The 20,630-nt window shown below is 35.5% G+C and overlaps 1 protein-coding gene across 4 annotated transcripts in view; it reads left to right on the plus strand.

The window, feature by feature from the left end:
- The window catches only part of LOC106882230 (nuclear envelope phosphatase-regulatory subunit 1), a 49,980-nt gene that overhangs the window by 1,535 nt on the left and 27,815 nt on the right, over positions 1 to 20,630 (plus strand). For 2 of the 4 annotated variants that reach the window (XM_014932850.3, XM_014932834.3), the window contains exon 2: positions 14,267 to 14,290. The exons of the other annotated variants lie outside the window; for them this stretch is intronic. In XM_014932850.3, coding sequence (XP_014788336.1) covers positions 14,267 to 14,290 — 24 coding nt within the window. The remainder of the gene's footprint in view (positions 1 to 14,266; positions 14,291 to 20,630) is intronic. 4 annotated transcript variants of the gene reach the window in all.

Raw genomic sequence — 20,630 nt, forward strand, 5'->3', positions numbered from 1 at the left:
AATATTTGATTATTCATATTTTGTTCATTTTCAACGTTTTTGTGTGTGTTGCGTTGGCATTGAATCGAAAGTGTTTAACTGTAACAAAAAATAGGTTTTCTTTTTAAATAACAGTCATTACCATTCAAATGAATGTATTCGATCTCGGCACTTGTTAGTTTCCAGTTTGATTCTCCACCACCCAATCATATTTTCGTCTGTCTCTTATCCTTTATACTTCCTTACACATCAACCAAGACCCTTTTCCAGATGGAACTGTTATTTTGTACTGTTTACTACTAACTAGCACTTGGCTCTTTGCTTTGTTGATTGACCTTTAGTCCGTTTGACCATACTTCCTATTTTAGAACTTTTTTCTGCGGTTGTACGACAGAATTAAACAACCAGAATCGCGTCAGTAGCTAGCTAATAAAAGTTACCGCGGTCATTCAGTCCCAAACTTCTTTTCGTGTTATTGTGACAAGGACTATAGTTAAGAGAGAGAGAGAGAGAGTTGAGGACAGAGCTCTAAGTTCTAATTTGCACAGTATGTATATTCATCACTAGTTGATCCGTATCTTGTTTGTGGCACCCTCATGCAAAGCTTAAACAGCATCCTAGCGTTCTCGACACCACCAGACTTTTAGGCTTCCTCTATCTAGGCTGATAAATGCAGAGTCATTTGTTCTTAGCTAAGAATTTTTGTTTCAGTTATCCCACTAGAAATATGACCTCTATAGTTTAACATTCTGGTAAAACACCAAACTGCATCTTATCTGGACTAACCTTATCTATTTGCTACTAATTTCACTATGACTAAGTTTTTGGTTTCCGTATATTCAATTTTCTAGTTGTTATGTATATTAACCTCCCTCAAATTTAAACCTCATTATTTAGTGTCGAAGAATATAATCATCACCTAGGAGACGATGTTCACAGCCGTTTGGCCTGTCTTATTTCCTGTTAAGGATGAAATTCGGTTCGGCTTTCGTCTAAATGGTGCATGTCAAGTTAGTTGAATTATTGAAATTCGTGTTGCAAATTGCCAGATCATTTGCATAGTAAACACAAGAAATAAATGTTATTTCTCGAGTGATATCTATTAACTTCCACGTTCACAAATGTAACCATCTGTGTGTTTTCTGATTTAAATATTGAAGTCACTAACTGTAATAATGATGAATGATAAGATCACTATCATTTTTGAACTGATTTGTACATTTAAATATACGATGATCTAAGAATTTTTTCTGAATGCGTTTTACCAAAATAATAAATAAACAAACTTGGTTTAGAGCAGTGATTTTCTATGTTTATGTAATTCGGTACCTTTTTTTTTTTTTTTTTTTGATGAAAGACATTTTATAAACGCCACATCTCATGGAAACAACTGAATATTTTAATCTAACAGAATCTAATTTTGCATATTTGTTATCATTAGCCATGTTTCTATCTATTGATGACACAATGTACTATTCATATTCTAATTGTGACAAAGAATTTTTTTTTTAATTTTGAAAATGCATTTAAAATATATGTACCTGGTTTAGAGTTTGGAATATTGAAGTTATAGTTCTCAATATTTAAACTGGCATTTTATCATTTCCTTGACTACAGACAATGTTTTGAATCCTCAGCTTTTTGCAATCTCTCTTTCTAGCTACTCCGATCCATCCTTATATAATGTGGGCTGGCCATGTATCTCCTATTGGAAGATACCTGTACCTGTCCCTTTAAATTACATCTGGCATAAAATCACCCCCTCTCTTCTACACCCCTCTCAGTTGAGGCAGCTTTCTCATTGTCTTGCAAGCAACTTGGCAACCTCACTAGTGCTGGTGTCCTCAAAAAGAACAGAGTACACTCTGTAAAGTTTACCCTGTCAGAGTTTTTATTTGATAGAATTCTTACATTTTGATATTGTACACCTACCACATATGTACATTTCAGAGTGCCTCTTGGAAAAGACATCTGCTGCATCAACAATCCTTCTCTTGCCATACTCTCTGAATTTTAACCCACAAACATATTGAGTCCTTTCTTTGACGCTTTTATCATCATTACATTGACTGCTGCTCCCCTGAAAGTGGTCTTAACCCAGACACACCCTATCTCATTTAACTGAATGTATTTCCACTCCCTCTTGTCATCTTCACAGAATCTTATGACTCATTACCCATCTCTATTACTGTGCATCACTCTTTCTCTTTCCCTCTATTGCCCTCTCACCGACTCTGTCTACTATTCAGTTTCTCAGCCTATGCCTTCAGTGAACAACTACATCACAAAATAGTGAGGACTTAGTCTTATAAGATACAAAGCAACCTCACTAGTACTGCTGATAACATGATAAAATGAGCCACCCTCACCACCTGTAAAGTAGTTGGCAAATAGGTAGACGATGTAGGGTCTAGAGGGTAATTTAGTCTTGTTGCAGACATGACAATCTCCCTAGTGCTGGTGGCATGATAAAATGCGCCCAGTACACTCTATAAGGTGGTTGGTGATGGAAAGGGCATCCAATTATAGAAGCCAAGCCAAAAATGAAACCTACATGGTTCTCCAAACTAACAAGGCAGTAATTCTAAATAAAGAACTGACTTGGATTGTGTTGATCATCCAGTTCATTCCTTAATGGTAGACAGATCTAAACTGATGGTGATAATAATGATCTTAAACCAAAACATAAGGCAATGACATAACTTCAGCTACAACAGTAGCTCAACTAGTACTACTGATTATAAATAGCAGCCAAATTTCACTGAACACAATTTTTTATTATCTTAAAATGGAAAGAATGGATTGAATAGTATGATTCTGAATCATACTAATAAAACAACGGGGTAGCCATAATTGGAGTGCTTTTGATCAGTCAGGGTTAATCTGAACTTAGAGAACAATTCTAAAGGAGCAAAGTTCTGGAAAGGTTAGTTTTAATGAAAACTTTGGAAAGATTGGATAATGTCTGTGTTATTTATTTATTTAAAATATCTTCCCCCATCTCTTGTGTAAGTCAACCCTAATTGAGTAAATCAAAGGTATTCCAGTTATGGCTGTTGTAGAGTATAACTTTGAGAGAGATTAGAGACAGAGGGAGGAAGATAAGACCAAGTTTACATGAAATTTGTGTGTGAATCTCTCAAAAAGGAAATCTCTGTATTACATGTTCTTATGGTTTATTTTTGCAATCTGAAAGTTTTTATATAATCCAAATTAGTAGTGGGGGTGGGTGCGCTGAAAGTGTAGCTGCTAGAATAAGAATAGCCTGGGCAAAGTTTAGAGAGCTCTTACCCCTGCTGGCGACAAAGGGACTCTCACTCAGAGTAAAAGGCAGACTGTATGACGCATGCGTACGAACAACCATGCTACATGGCAGTGAAACATGGGCTGTAACTGCTGAGGACATACGTAAGCTCGCAAGGAATGAAGCCAGTATGCTCCGTTGGATGTGTAATGTCAATGTGAATACCCGTCAGAGTGTAAGTATCTTGAGAGAAAAGCTGAACATTAGAAGCATCAGTTGTGTGCAAGAGAGACGATTGCGCTGGTATGGACATGTGGTGAGAATGGATGAGGATAGCTGCGTGAAAAAGTGCCACACCCTAACAGTTGAGGGAACCCGTGGAAGAGGTAGGCCCAGGAAGACCTGGGCTGAGGTGGTGAGGCAAGACCTTCGTACATTGGGCCTCACCGAGGCGATGACTACTGACCGAGACCTTTGGAAATGTGCTGTGCGTGAGAAGACCCGGCAAGCCAAGTAAGATCGTTGCCAGTGCCCCTGGACTGGCTCTTGTGCGGGTGGCACATGAGATGCACCATTTTGAGCGTGGCCGTTGCCAGTACCGCCTGACTGGCTCCCGTAGGATTTTCGAGTGAGATCGTTGCCAGTGCCCCTGGACTGGCTTGTGCGGGTGGCACATAAAAGACACCATTTCGAGCGTGGCCGTTTTCGTGCGGGTGACACGTAAAAGCACCCACTACACTCTCTGAGTGGTTGGCGTTAGGAAGGGCATCCGGCTGTAGAAACTCTGCCAAATTAGATTGGAGCCTGGTGTTGCCATCCGGTTTCACCAGTCCTCAGTCAAATCGTCCAACCCATGCTAGCATGGAAAGTGGACATTAAACGATGATGATGATGCTAAAAAGTCAGTAACTTACTATTTCTGGTATCAAAAGAGATTGTTAAATGTGGTTGGAACCTGTGGAAGGGGCAAACCCAGGAAGACATGGAATGAAGTAGTGAAGACCAACCTCAGGTTGTTGAGCTTCAAAGAAAAGATGACAACGGATGGAGATGATTGATGATATGCTGTGTTTGAGAAGACTTTTCCATCTTGGCAAAAGTGAGGTCTTAAAAGCACATCATTTATGATTATTCTCCCACACTCAATCTGTCCCTGTTAAGCCTTACCCCACAACTCATCTTCCATTGCACTACCCATATAGATGCTATAATCATATGATCTCCATCCTCTTTCATTTCTGTGCTGTCAGTTGTCTTTTTGCTTTGAACCTCTTTTGTTACTTCACCTCTACCACCATCTCTGATTCATCTGTCACTCTCCTTTCACACTCTTGCAAACTTACCTATCTCCACCAGCCTTTCCAATTCTCTCTCTGTATCTCTTTATACTCAGCTTCTTATACCTTGAGGGTATACCCTGACACCTCATCATCACCATTTCTTTCCTCTCTTTTCAGCAGGGGTAGGCATGTATCTACTTTACAGCAAGACATCTCTTCTAGTTCCACTATCATAATTTAACCTCTCCACACCTAGCATAAAGCCACCTCCCTCAATACTACACCATCACTCACAATTACCTACAGCATAAATAAAATGGTGAAATACAGAGGAACAGGTGGTAGAATACAGTAAATAGATAGAAAAGTCGATACGAGAAGGGGTGTAGTGGAAGTCCCATGCTTTCATACATATATTAGGTTGTCAAGAAAGTTCTTGCGGTTTTAACCTTTAAATTCAGATGCACATATCTCGGCACAAACAAAACTTTATTAATTTGAATGAACACCACCAGAATCAACGAACTTTTGTCAAAGCAAAACAAGTTTATTTATGCCAGTAGCGTAAAAATCCTATGTTCTAGTGGTGATGAAATCGTTAAAGATGTGTTTGGCATCGTCTTGGTTTTTGAAGCATTCTTCACACAGGAAGTTGTCGAGATGCTTGATAAAGTAATAGTTGGTAGGCGAGAGGTCTGGTGAGTATGGTGGATGAGGCAGAGCTTTGTAGCCCAATTCATTCAACTTCTGCAGGGTCAGTTGTGCAACGTGCAGCTGAGCGTTGTTGTGGAGAAGAATTGGTCCTTTTCTATTGACCAATGCTGACTGTTGTCAGAGTTTCTTATGCATTTCATCCATTTGCTGACTGTACTTCTCCGCTGTAATGGTTTTACCTGGATCCAAAAAGCTGTGATAGATGAGACCGGCTGCAGGCCACCAAACAGTCATCATGACCTTCTTTTGGTGCAACTTTGGCTTCGGGAAGTGCCATGGAGCTTCGTCAGTGTCCAACCACTGAGCTGAACATTGCCAGTTGTTGTAAAGAATCCACTTTTCATCACAAGTCACAATCCGGTCGAGAAACAGGTCATTCTTGTTGAGTAAAAGAAGGGAAGACGACACTTCAAAACAGCGTTTTTTTTTGTTGTCGTTCAATTCGTGCAGCACCCATTTCTCAGGTATTTTTGTTTTTACAATCTTTTTCAAGTGGTTGGAAGTTGTCATATATGTTACGTCTAATTCAGAAGCAAGCTTTCAAACAGTTGTGTGTGAATTGGCTTCCACTAAGGCTCTTAGTTGATCGTTGTCAACATCCGATGGCCAACCACTATACTTAGCATCTTCAAGACTCTCGTCACCACTATAAAATTTATTGAACCACCATTGTGCTGTACGTTCATTAGTGGCTCCTGGGCCAAACGCATCGTTGATATCGTGAGCTGTTTCAGCAGCTTTTTGGCCTAGCTTGAACTGGAATAAGAAAATAGTACGAATTTGCTTTTTGTCCATGTTGTAATGAACGTTCTGGGAAAAATGGCCTAATTATTCAAAAAGAAAAAGAGTAACACGATTAGATAGAGTGAAAAACGGGCTTTAAAATGATATATAAAGTCAAAGTAATTTAACGAAAATTAATTTGAAAATACATCGTTTAAAACCAAAATTAAAAATTCCACAAGAACTTTCTTGACAACCTAATATAAGCAAATACAAATAGACACCCAAGCACATTTGCAACTGTTCACATACAATAGAGTGGAGGGGAGGAAAAGAGATAGTCCCTAAACCCATGAACTCAATGGTGAGGACAACAACAACATGAACCATAGTGACAAAAACAATAACAATATATTAGCAATATCAACTACTGTACAAACAACCACAGTCATAAATCACAGATAAAGGGTTTAGTGGTTGTCAGTTCATTGACAGGTTTATAATATCAGTTTTATATATAAAGTTCTCTGGCAGAAAAATAAAGTATTTTTGTAAGAATTTTCATAGTCTGTAGTGAGCGACAAGTAGTGTATCACCCACCCCTCACCATTTCACTTGCTCACATTAACCATCCCGTGTACCATTACCTATTACACACACATACTATGTTGAATCTAACCATCCACACATACACACTTATGCACACACATTTTGCTATGTATCTACGCTCACATAGCAATACAGATACTCATGTACAAACTCTGTCCACACTATTATATTGTATGCAACCAGACATAGTAGGTTACTATTACTCTTATGCACTCCATCCTTCACGTGATCACATATGTTTGTTGGTTTTCACAAAACAGGTCGATTACCCAAGTGTATTATATAATTCTATCCAGCTCAGTAAGTTAAAAGATCTATGTGATCTGCAGTTGTAACGAATGCACATGGCATTCTGTAGAAGAGTAAATTAATATGTGTAATTTGTGTCACAATACAGTACTCCATAAAAATGTAGCTGGCATAAGCATTGGGATATATACATAGATGAAAAGGATAGAAAAAGGGTTTCAGCATGGATATACAGATGAGTGTATGGGTAGAGGGTTTTACTAAATTATATCAAGTGTGTGAAAACCATGAGAAAAGGATGCTTACAATCCTCATGTCAATGTAAGGCCAGTAGTGTACTAGTGCAACTCTTTGTAGCTCAAGTAGTTCCCAACTCAGTAATTTTGTAAAGTTCTATTCTTATGGTGGGTACATTTATTAAGATCTCTACTATCAACTAACACAATCTTGAATCTGTCTTTCATGCATAACCCACATGGATGTCTATCTGCACTCTCTCACAGAAACTAAGTACATTTTGTCATTTTAGTTTTCAGTTTTACTTTTAAGTATATTCACAAAAAAAGATATGAAAGTTAAAATGTATTAAATCATTCCAGCATTATGCACCATTTGTGCCAATATGTAGAATATATTTTGTTTTATATATACACACATATATGGTCATAACAATACTTTTAGACAAATAGTATATATATATATATAGGCGTAGGAGTGGCTGTGTGGTAAGTAGCTTGCTTACCAACCACATGGTTCCAGGTTCAGTCCCACTGTGTGGCACCTTAGGCAAGTGTCTTCTACTATAGCCTCGGGCCGACCAAAGCCTTGTGAGTGGATTTGGTAGACGAAAACTGAAAGAAGCCCGTCGTATATATGTATATATATGTATGTATGTGTGTGTATATGTTTGTGTGTCTGTGTTTACGTCCCCCCAACATCGGTTGACAACCGATGCTGGTGTGTTTACGTCCCCGTAACTTAGCGGTTTGGCTAAAGAGACCGATAGAATAAGTACTAGGCTTACAAAGAATAAGTCCTGGGGTCGATTAGTTCGGCTAAAAGGCGGTGCTCCAGCATGGCCACAGTCAAATGACTGAAACAAGTAAAAGAGTAAAAAGAGTATATATATATATAGATACATATACAAATATATCTGCCTGCAAATCAAACCCCATGTAGTGTTAAGTGTGCAACATCTGGATAATAAAACTGGTTGGTCACAGCTGGAGTGCATTATTGTTATTCCTTAGTATAAAGGATTTATTGAAATGTAAGTAAAATGTATTCTTGTAGTTGCATATATCCAGAAACAAACTATTTTTTGTTGATTGGTTTTCCATTTCAATAGGAAATAATCTAATAATGCTTTGAAATTTTGGCACAAGGCCAGCAATTTCGGAGGAGGGGGTAAGTTGGTTACACTGACCCCAGTGTTCAACTGATACTTTTTTCATTGACCCTGAAAGGACGAAAGGTAAAGTCGATCTCGGTGGAATTTGAACTCAGAACGTAAGGTCAAATGAAATACCATTAAGCATTTTGTCCAGTGTGTCTGTCAGTCAGCTCACTGCCCTAGGAATTAATCTAATAATAATCATTTAAATTCAGGTCCATTATAAAGTCTATGTGAAATTTTAGTTTATAGAAATTTAAAATTATAGTGCTTTTAATAAAAATAGCATTGTACTTTCTAATAAAACTTACTCTTAATGAAGTGGAGTGGTTGTAATTGTGTGAATTTGTGTCAATAGATTGTTTCTCTTAAATTAATCATCCTAAAATATACTAGAAACTTTCATCAGAAAATCCTGAAAATCCCTTCCACTACCTTTTCATAAAGCTTTCTATTATTATTCTCCTATTCATTTACACTTCCAGTATATATATATATATATGTATAAACAGGTTGTAAAGTTAACAACACTACTTACTTACTTACTTTACTATATAACGGTTTTCCCGTTTTCTTAACCGATATTGCATGCAGTTTTCAATATGTTTCATGTCATTACAACCTGTTTATACACATGTATTTTAAGGTCAACTATTAATGTTGTCTGTTGTTTGCTGTCTGCTATGAATTAATGAAACTTGACCCTGAAGAGATGCAAGATCCCATTTTCTTATCTCAGACAAGAGTGAGTCGAGATATTGCATTGAAATGTGCACAGGTCATTATTAAACAAGTTTTTACGATGGATCGCGTTTATGGCTTTTATTTAAATTGATATATATATATATATATATATATATATATATATAGATCAAAACAGTTTGATTCTAGAGTACCATACTGGCATGGGTTGGATGGTTTAATAATATTTGGCAAGCTGCAGGGCTGTCATCTTTGGCATGGTTTTTTATTCCTGCTAGCCCTTTCTAACATCAACCAATTTACAGTATATATTGAATGTTTTGTTTCATGCCACTGACTTTAATGAGGTTCCAAGTAACTTGCAAGACAGGAAAAGAACAGGGAAAAAAAGGTAAAAAAAAGCTAAGTGGCTGGGTGGCATAGTTTGAAATGGGGAGGTGGTTTTATGCCAGATTTTGAGAGGCTAATGTATGAGAGAAGGACAAATAGACAGGTGTCCTACTATAGAGAAGATGCATGGCTACCTCACATTGTATAAGCACTTGCAGGAGTAGCTAGGAAGAAGATAAAAATAGTAGTGATGGGGTATAAGGAATTTGTGGGGAGAGGGGGTAGTTTCATAATAGTGTGGTGGGGAGAGTAACATGATTAGAGATGTGGGAAGAAAGGATAATGAGAATAAGGAATGGAAGGTTCTAGGGTGAGTAAGAGGTAACTTATAATGAAAAGAAAGGAGAGGAAATAACATGTACTGAGTGGCGCCCAAGGTAGAGAAATAATGGTGCACTAGGTGTTAGAGGAATGAGATGTGGCATGGAATGCTTGATGGGGCAGAATGGGTCACAAGCATAAACAGAATGTTTTAGGAAACCATTTTTTACTGTGATGGACAGGTCTTTTCAAGCACAGCGAATCACCAATCATCTTGGTTGATTGTCATCTTCTCTGTAAGGTTCAGCATCTTGAGATCAATCTTCACTACTTCATTCAATATCTTCATGGGCCTTTTTCTTCAACAAGTTTCATAGTATTGGGTCATGTATTTACTGCCTGTCAGCTCTGGTATTTGAGACAAACATGAAACACAGTAATTTGTTCTTTATTGCTAACTACTTAATTGGGTGTGGTGTTTGTTGCAAGTCTGCCTTTAACAGTAGTTTGAATATAATATTTCTGCTCGTGATCAAGTTGTGGTAACAGCTAAATCTCCTTCAAACTGTACCTTAACATCTTAAATAAAGGAAAATACATTGAACATTTTGGTCTCTGATATATAGATGTACAGGATGTTTGCAGTTGCAGTTGGCCAGCTGGAGAGCTCCATTTTTATGTTTTGGCATGGTTTCTATGGCTGGATGCCTGTCCTAACACCGACCACTTTACAAAGTGGACTGGGAGCTTTTATGTAGCACCAGCATGGGCACTTTTATATAGCACTGGCATGGGTACTTTTATATGGCACTGGAATGGACACTTTTATGTGGCACTAGAATGAGTGCTTTTACATGGCACCAGACCCATGAGCCTGCAAGACTTGGATCTCTCATTTGAGAGAGGATGTAAAGGACATGCCTATATGCAAAAAAAAAAAAAAAAAGGACACATTAGATTTCCTTTTTTTTTTTTTTTATCCGTTTCAGTCATTGGACTGTAGCCATGCTGGGGCACCACCCTGAAGAGTTTAGTTGAACAAATCGACCCTGTAACAAGTAGAATAAATAGCAGACTGAAAAATATTTGCAGTCTAGTACTTGTTTTATCAGTCTCTTTTGCTGAGCTGCTAAGTTATAGGGAAAAGGCACCACCAGTTGTCAAGCAGTGGTGGAGACAAACACAAGGGCACACACACATACACACACATGCGTGTGAGACAGACTTTCTTACAATTTCTGCCTACCACATTCCCTCAGAAGGCATTGATTGGCCTGGGGCTATAAGTAGAAAACACTTGCCCAAACATGTAAGAAGATGGGATGGTCATAGATGGAATGGCTTTGATCATAGGTTTGCTCAATCAGGCTTGACTTGTATTAAACAACAATTAAACAAATTAAAACTAAGAGAAGTGTATTTAGAGATTTAGTGTTATACAGTGTTCTGTTAAGCTTTACTCATTTCAAACAAAATAGCCTGTGGAATGTTCCTTAGATATTTAGAAATCCTAGGATGAAATTAATATCTACAGTGATAGTAAAACTAGTATAAACTAGAATACTAATTTTACTATTATTATATAGAGATATAATATAATAGTAAACATAATATCTTAAATATTGTCAAACTTGAATTTCTTAGTGTCATAATAGGAGCTGGCATCCATAGTGTAACAATAGTAAAACTAGTACCCTCAATGTCATTGGTAGTTAGTACCCTTAATGTAATCATCATCATCATTGTTTAACATCTACTTTCCATGCTATTATGGATTGGACGATTTGACTGAGGACTGGTGAAACCGGATGGCTACACCAGGCTCCAATCTGATTTGGCAGTGTTTCTACAGGTGGATGCCCTTCCTAACGCCAACCACTCTGAGAGTGTAGTGGGTGCTTTTACGTGCCACCGGCAAACTAATATCTATATAATAGTAATAAAAGTAATAATCCTAATGTAGTAACAGTCAAACTAGTATTCTCCATATAATAGTAAAGCTAGTACCCGCTAATGATAAAACTCCTATCCTCTATGTAATAGTAAAACTAGTGTTCTCTATGTAGTATTAGTGAAGTTAGTCTCCTTTATATAGTAGTAGTAAAGATAGTATCTGCTATCTAGTAATAATAAGGCTATGGATTTGGTAGAATGGCAGGTAACATAATTTGTTCCAGCCTTTATATTCTGACATCAACTCACCCTGTGTTAAACCTTGCCATTCATCAGTTCTTCCCAGTTTGAGCAAATTTAATGTCGGTTAAATATTGAGGTCAAATTAACTAATACTGCTAGGCGTCTTCAAACAAGAGACTGGTTGTTGAAGAATGGACACAGTATTGTTATGAGCTGCTACTTCAGCTTTATAAGAATTGTATCCAGCCGAAGAAGTAATAGTGAAATCAGTATTCTCTATTAAATATTGTCCTATAACCAAATCTTTTATTAATGAAATGGATCACTTCTTACTCAAGGAAATTCATGTACTTAACTGAAGTCTGAACCATAAAAATGCAAGTGAGAGTTTTAAAGACACCTTATGTAGAATAGACCCGGTCAAACTTCGAGCTTTGATATTTGTTCCAATGAAAGGCCAAATTGATTTCAGAAAAATTTGGATTCAAAACTTCTCTTACAATTTTATAGCCTATTTACGACAATACTACTACTACTACTACTACTACTACTACTACTACTACTACTACTACTACCACCACTACTACTACTACTGCTGTTACTACTACTACTACTACTACTACTACTACTACTACTACTACTACTACTACCACTACTACTACTACTGCTGTTACTACTACTACTACTACTACTACTACTACTACTACTACTGTTACTGTTACTACCAAAGTGAGTGCTAGGATACTTGATTATGTATGAATAAAAATACCTTCAAAACAGGGAGACAACCCTGAAATTTTAATTGGAATTAATTATGGAATGCAGGAGGCATCTTCGAGTATTTATTCCAGTTATTCTTTGAAGTTATGCTACTCAGTGTTCATTCATAAAACCTTATATCTCTTTCGTCATTTTAGGATTGTACAGGTATGGCTTGACTGTTCTCACTGATGAGGCCCTATAAGATTGAAACATGTTTGGAGTTGTCACTCCTCTGCTGCATTTCATATGTAATTAATTAAAATTTTAGAAATTCTTTTTATTGCTAGAATTAATCATTCAGGTAGTGATTATGTTCATCACTAAGAGTGCAGTTTTGATTAAATAAAATTTCTTGGCTTACTACCTTAAGTATAACTGCATTCTCTTTACAGCTGCCACAGTTATGTCATCTTGTCTTTAAAGCTGTCATGTTTAGAACAATAGAAAACAATTAAATTATTTATATTTTCCGATACTATTTTTAAGAAATTGCTTGACTTCTTTCTGTATCATGCAATGGAAAACCACCTGTTTTTATTCTACTCATGGAACCTGACTTTACATGAAGTAACATTATGAATATAACTAAATCTAAAGACTTAGTCTTTGTTGTTGTAACAGTATTGTTTCCTCTATCATAGACTGAAAGATACAAAGTTTAGGAGAGAAATATAGTTGATTATATCAAATGTTTTGGGTACTTATTTTATTGACCCTGCAAGTATGAAAAACAAAGTCAGTGTAATTTAAAACCTTAAGGTGTTAAGAATTGTAAATAAATAAGCACAGGAGTGGCTGTGTGGTAAGTAGCTTGCTTACCAACCACATGGTTCCTGGTTCAGTCCCACTGCGTGGCACCTTAGGCAAGTGTCTTCTACTATAGTCTCGGGCCGACCAAAGCCTTGTGAGTGGATTTGGTAGACGGAAACTGAAAGAAGCCTGTCGTATATATGTATATATGTATGTGCATGTATATGTTTGTGTCTGTGTTTGTCCCCCCAGTATCGCTTGACAACCGATGCTGGTGTGTTTACGTCCCCGTAACTTAGCGGTTCGGCAAAAGAGACCGATAGAATAAGTACTGGGCTTACAAAGAATAAGTCCTGGGGTTGATTTGCTGGACTAAAGGCGGTGCTCCAGCATGGCTGCAGTCAAATGACTGAAACAAGTAAAAGAGTAAAGAGTAAAATATTGCTAGACATTTTCTTCAAATGCTGTATTGATTCTACCAATCCACTTCTAAATCTTTAGAAATAATTATCTCAAAAACTTTAAGCATTGAATCTTCATGAATTTTTCATAATTCTTTGAAACCTTTTGTTTTTCTCTATCTGCACCATAATCCACAAATAGATGTTTTCTTTAATCCATATAATTTTCATTTCTTTTTTTTGCAAATTTCAGAATTTAAAAGCTGGTAATTATGTAACTCCACTGAATATTCTATAAATTTCTGGTTTAACTTATTTAATGTGTGAAAGACCAGATCTGAATGCTGATTAAAGTTATTGATATGATAAAATATTCTGTTGATCATGTTAAAATAGAAATATGATTGGTTGATTAATTAAAAATTGATTTAAAATAAATAAAAAAAAAAAAAATTAGTTTGATACAGTTGCATGGTAATTTTAATTACTATAAGTTAAATGACTGATTTCGTCATTGGATAAACAAGTCTATAACATCTACAGCAATGGTATATAAGATCATTTTAACATTGTTATATTAAAAGCATTTTCAAGCATCAAATTAAAAGAAAAACTTTTATTGTATTTTGTTGGAAAGTAATTTATTATGATTTTTTTTTATTTTTGCCCTCAGATGACTATGTCCGGACACTGCAAGGTATACTTGCATTACTATCTGTTACCTGTTCAAGCAACTGCTTCTCATGGCATATATTTTCCTTGAATAGTAATTTAGAAAATGCTTTTCCAATATATAATCCCTCCTTACCTTCTTTGACAAGCATACTGTTTACCCCACTTAACTAATTATCTCTCTCTCCTTATTCTTCAGTATTAATCCTTTATTTTCAATATTCACATATATTGGTGTATTTTTGTTTTTTTTTATATTTTATTTTTAACATAATGGTTTAAGATTATGGCGTTACATTTTCTTTTTTTTTTTGTTAAACAATTTTTCATATTAACTTGTTTATTTTGAATAAACCTTTCAGTATCTAATACGTGTAATATAATGTTTCCCGTGCTTGTTTAAATAAAATCTATGAGAAGTTATACATGCATTTATCCTGATAAATACATAAAAATAGATTTCTGAAGCAATTCATGTGGTCATGTCCTCTGAATTGGCTATCTTTAGAAACTTTTCTTATTTTCCCATCCTTAAATTACATTTAAGAGCTGTGGATTGACAAACATAGCAGTGGAGAAAATGCCCTGCAGTATTTTAGTTCTACATTTTCAGTTCAAAATCCCATCTGGATTTGTTTTTTATACTTCCAGATTTAATAAAACGAGTAGCAGTCAGTTACTAGAGTCTGTTGCAATCAATATTTTTCTCACTATAATTTGTGATCTTGTAACCTTACTTTAAATCATATCACAGATACGGCTTTGTGGCTATATTATCAATTTATTACTAATGTTATGGATGTAGCTTGGCAGATTTGATAAGAGTGTCAGACAAAGTGCTTTGTAGTATTTAACTACAAGGATTTATTTTCTGAGTTCAGTTCCCACTGATGTCAGTTTTACCTTTCAATTTCTGTTTGTTCTTACTTATATCTATGTAAGAAATCAATATTTATTACAAATGTATATTATATAAGTTACTATGTTGGTGTTGACCAATTGAAACCTTATGTTATCATTCTTGTTATAATAAGATTTTTAATTAGAATTTTACTTTAAATATGGATATTTTAGTGCGGGTAGTGTCAGATGGTTTGGTATCTTTCTTCTGCTCAGAATCCTATAGTTTTTTCATAGTGCCTTGATGTTACAATTTTTCCTTTACTTCATTGAATATATTATTGTATGTCATTTGAACACTAAATACGGAACTGTTAATACTCTATCCTCCTTAACTTTAGAATTATTTAAGAATATATAAGAAAGACTTCAGGCATACATGGCTGGTAATTGTGCTGTTTAGAACTATATTTAATTTTTCTTTTTGACTAAAGTTGTCTCCAGAACAGTGTTTATGTTAAATTCACTTAAAACCTTCAGAATCAACCTGTGCTACATGAGAGATGTCTGCAAATTTGTTCCAACATTAAATACTGCCTCTTAGTATGCCCTGAAAATTTTATGTTAGTTACCTATTTTTATTGTTTTGACCACTAGTATTTCAACTTCACTTCATTCACCTCATCTAGTTGATTCTGTTTAACTTTATTCTGGACAATTCCATTATTCACTTAATTGCATATATTTTTAAAACCCCAAATTATTTAGCCTCAAATCTGCATAAAATTCACTGATTATTTGTCAGTCCTTCATTTAAAAAAATAGGTAAATGTCGTATGAAATCGAATATTTAATTTCTTTGATATGTATGAAATGATTCTGGGTGCTCCCAGTTTCATGACTTAAAGTGATAGCTTTCAGTATTTTGTATTTACAAACATTATCTTCATTTTATGTTCACATTTCACTCTGGCGTGTGTTGAATGGGTTGTCATGATCAAAGTTAGTTCATTTTTGGAATTATTGTCCTCTTAGAAGGATCAGGACTATGTCTTGTTCATGTATTCTATTTTTGGCATGGTTTCTTAGGTTAGATGCCTTTCTTAAAAACCAACTACTTTATAGTATTTACTGGATACATTTTGTAGTGGCTCCAGCACTAGAGGGGTTGTCATAACCTCAAGAGGACAAAACATTTTGGTTCTCTGGATCCTATGTTGTCTCTGCTGATTCACCAACAACTTCAATGAGTATTCATTTAATGTGAAGTTGTCTTGTCCTCCACAAGACAAAAGAATCCTTACTATTATTCTATGATGTATTTGTCCATTCAAGGTTATGTGAACAAGATAGTGAGTAGAAAAGAGGAGAATTGTAGGAGATGAGCTAGGGTGAGTAGAAGAAAGAAGTGAGAGTATGACGAGAAAAACAGATTCATCAGGGTGGTAGAGAAGGAAGATGTGGAAGAGACAGGTCTAGGGTTAATGAAAGAGAAGTATTAATGGTGGGGTGTAATGAGAGAGAGAGGGTGATGTTTAGTTGTTGAAATGGTTAAAGTAAGAGAGAGCAATGGATTAAATAGCAAATGACCTGAGTAGGAGTGGTGGCCAGCAGTTCAGGTGAGCAAAAAGGAACAGTGTATTGGATACCAACAGATTTAATATAAACTCTCACCACATAGGTATTGTACTGGAATGAAAAGAGGAGTAATATGGATGGTGATAGATGGAAGGATTGAGTATAGGGAAATCTAGTGTTATTCTTCATTACAAGTTTGGGAACTAATGTTAAGAGAGTTAAATATATTCAGGTTAGTCTTACCATTTCAATGAGTGAAAGACTAACAAAGTTTGGATTCTTGTGTACTATGAACTTGTTTTTTAATTGTATAATAGAATTTTTCCTTAAATAAATTTTTGAAGATAGTTCTGAATCAAATGGTGAATGGACATCATTGTATTGTTTCCGTTATCATCTACATTAGCCTCTGATTGACCAGTTTAAATTTTTCTTAACCTGCATAGCCTTAGTTATTGTCATTGAGTAACTGAAATTATGTGTAAGTCTTTGTTGGAGTGTATGAATTTGGGTCATTGAAGAATATCAGAGGGAGTTAAAAAACCTTACATGGAACTAAATCTAATGATTGTCGTAGTCATACTGATACATATGAATAAAAAATAAAGCAAACAAAAAATAAACTAAGTGGAACATAAGTAAATTATGTGTACACAGTTGTTGTCTTATAAAATAATGGACTTGGCATTACTGAGCTCAGAATAAACCCATATGTTGCTTTCTAGTCCTTATAAGGCATATGGATCAATGTTTATGTCATATTTATTAAGAATAGTTTAGTGGGGAAATAAAAGTAAGAAAAATGGCTGTTAAGAGAAAAAGAAAAGTCTTGTTAATTGCTGACAAGTATGAAATAGTTACTCTACTTGATCAAGTGTCTCAGGCAAAGGTGGTAAAATAATTGGGGTTTTTTCCCCGAGCCATGAAAGAAGAAATTATTGCAGCCTATCAATTTAAAGCAAATCGAAACAGAAATGTAGAGATCTGGAAAAAGATGCTTATCTAGATGAGGAATTATCCTAATAATTCATCACTGTTAAACCCAGAGACATTGTTATCTAGACTAATCCTGTCAGAGAAGGCCAAAGATTTAGCAGAGCATCTAAACAGGATTAAGTCTGTCTCTGTGAGTGGCTTGTTGTCTTGATGGAAAGGCAGACATAACATTGGATTCAAGAAGCTTCATGGCGAGAAGAAAGATGTTAATGTAAATATAGCTGATAATTGAGAATCTAAAAACATGCAGTCTAATAACATCCACAGTGCAGACAAACCTGGACTTTGAGGTGGTATTCTTGTACATGATATGGTGAAAAGAAGAAGATTTAAAGAAAGCAAAGTTAGTTTCAATTATGGGAATTATACCAACATGTCAAGAAGAGATGAAAGAAAATGAATTACTATTAACTGGGAAAAAGTAAAAGACCCACATACTTCTGTGAATTATAAAACTAGTAGGAATGCTTAAATGAGTGGATAAATATTTACTATATGATTTGGGGAATTTGTCAGAGAGGTGACCCAGAAGAAGAGAAACTGGTGTATTGCTTGTTGACAATTGCAAATCTTAAATGTATCAAACTACTGTTTCTTCCATTAAACACATTACAGAGCTTTGAAATCATTACATAGAGTGGCCTTTGTCTGAAAGCTGTGTTTTTTTTCCTTTCACATTGATGGTCATCTAGAAGCAAAAGCAAATGACCTCCCATGCTGGTGGCACATAAAAAGCACCATTCAAGTGTGGTTGATGCCAGTGCTGCCTGACTGGCCCCCATGCCGGTGGCACATAAAAAGCACCCACTACATTCTTGGAGTGGTTGGCATTAGGAAGGGCATCCAACAGTAGAAACCTTATCAGATTAGATTGGAGTCTGGTGTAGCCTCCTGGCTTGCCAGTCCTCTGTCAAGCTGTTCAACCCATGCCAGCATGGAAAAGGGACATTAAACGGTGATGATGATGATGATGAATAACTGTTTATCATATTCATGGAAAATAATGCAAGGTCGCAAAAAAAATTGTCATTATTAACCAACCTTAAATTAACATAAAATTTTTATGGATGGTTTGAATTTAGATCATTTTAAGAAGTGTGTATCATAGACCAGGGACAGTTTCATGTGAGTGTGTATCAATCATTAGCAACTAGAAGTCATGAACAATTAAAGATCACGAAATTTATCAACTGGATTAAAAATGTCATGTTAGTGTAACTACATATTTATCTCTTCTTGAGTCTTGCACAGGAAGAAAATGGATTAAAACATATATTTGAACAAATGAAACTTTAGAAAATATAAGAAATAATTTGTTGTAGATCAATTTGAAGAAAATTTGTTGTAGATCATTTGAAGTTGATCAGTAATAATTTTGCAATACATCAAATCAATAAATATTATTTCTTGCCACTTCAAACCAACATCTCTTCATGTTTAACCCTTTTGTTACCATATTTCTATTGAAATACACAGACTTTGTTACATTATCTTGCTTATTTTATCAATATTAAAGGAGAATGAAAGGCAATCAACTGGGCATAAAAAGAAGAAACTAGCACAGATTGGAATATAACCTTTGTTGTGCCACTCAACAACCTGTTATTTTCATTAACAGTGACTAATGTTCTCTAAAGTCTATAGAATAATTCTTGTAGCTTTGATTAACATAAAAAGCAAAACATTACAGCTTCATTTCATCACTGGCTTCCTTCTTCTCTGAACAATTTGCTATCCTCTGGTGTTTTATCAACCAACCACCTCTGTATGTCTGTCTGTTGTAAATCCTTCCTTGTCACAGTTACATTCCTCCCCTGCTTCTCTTATTTTAGCTGTCACAGCATTTATTATACTAATTTCTCTTAGAATCTTTATACCCTGTAGTGGCTTTTACAGCTTGTGAAAACAATCTTTTTATCACATGCAGCTACACACTAATTGAACCAACAACAAAGTCACTACATGATTGTTCAACAAGCTTGGAATAGCAGACAAATCTTCATCAAATTACATCCTACTGTTAAAAAAGAGAAAAGGAAGGGCACTCTTGATAATGATACTCACTGTGTCTAAAAAAAAAAAAATGGGTGATGGGATGGTTATTGTTGGAATATATTAAATCACATGTCTGTCCTTTCAGAGCTGTGGGTTTTAAAACAACAGTAATACGCTAAATTATGGGGGCAAGACCCTTATAATGGATCCTATAGGAAGCTGCACCAAATAATGGACGAGGTGTTTCTTATTTATTGTATGATGGTATATTTGTTTTTCTCTTCATACATCACACAACCCATGTAACACTCCACTTGTGTTGTACAGCATCGTGAAGAATGCGCATCTAAATGGTCAGTCAAGCAGTTAGAAATGTCAGCCAAATCTCCTTTGAATTGCATCCTGCTATTTTTAGTATAGGAAGGATACATTGGATAATGCAATCCTGTGCTATGTTTGAAAATAAGATAAGATTATCATGTTTGAAATGCCTTGCATTCTATAGGTCATCTCAATCAGAGCAGACTTGAGACTATGCAATATCAGCAACAGCAGACCCAGCATGCCATATCTGCACCTTACTTGAGCTTGACCTTATTACTTAACACCATTCTCTCCCATTTTCTATATACACAAATCAAAAGTTGTACATTAATAATGTGGCTGAGGGGAAAATACCTTGAGTGAGTGTTCTGCATACTAATTACAAATATGATTGAGTCCTACATATGAGCATTTAGTAGGCAAAATTGTTCTCTCAAGTGTGTTTGAAATCTAAAACCAACATTCAAGGGGCATAACTTCTATAGGATCAATTAATTGAAATTTTTGGACAATATCCCCCCCCCCCCCAGCTATGTTGTAGTATTCTTTATCAGTGTCACTGCACTCTCTCTCTCTTATATATATATATATATATATATATTACTCTATCTTGCCAACTGAGTAGATTATGA

The sequence above is a fragment of the Octopus bimaculoides genome, chromosome 1, assembly GCF_046866305.1.
Source record: "Octopus bimaculoides isolate indiv1 chromosome 1, ASM4686630v1, whole genome shotgun sequence".
NCBI lineage: Eukaryota > Metazoa > Mollusca > Cephalopoda > Octopoda > Octopodidae > Octopus > Octopus bimaculoides.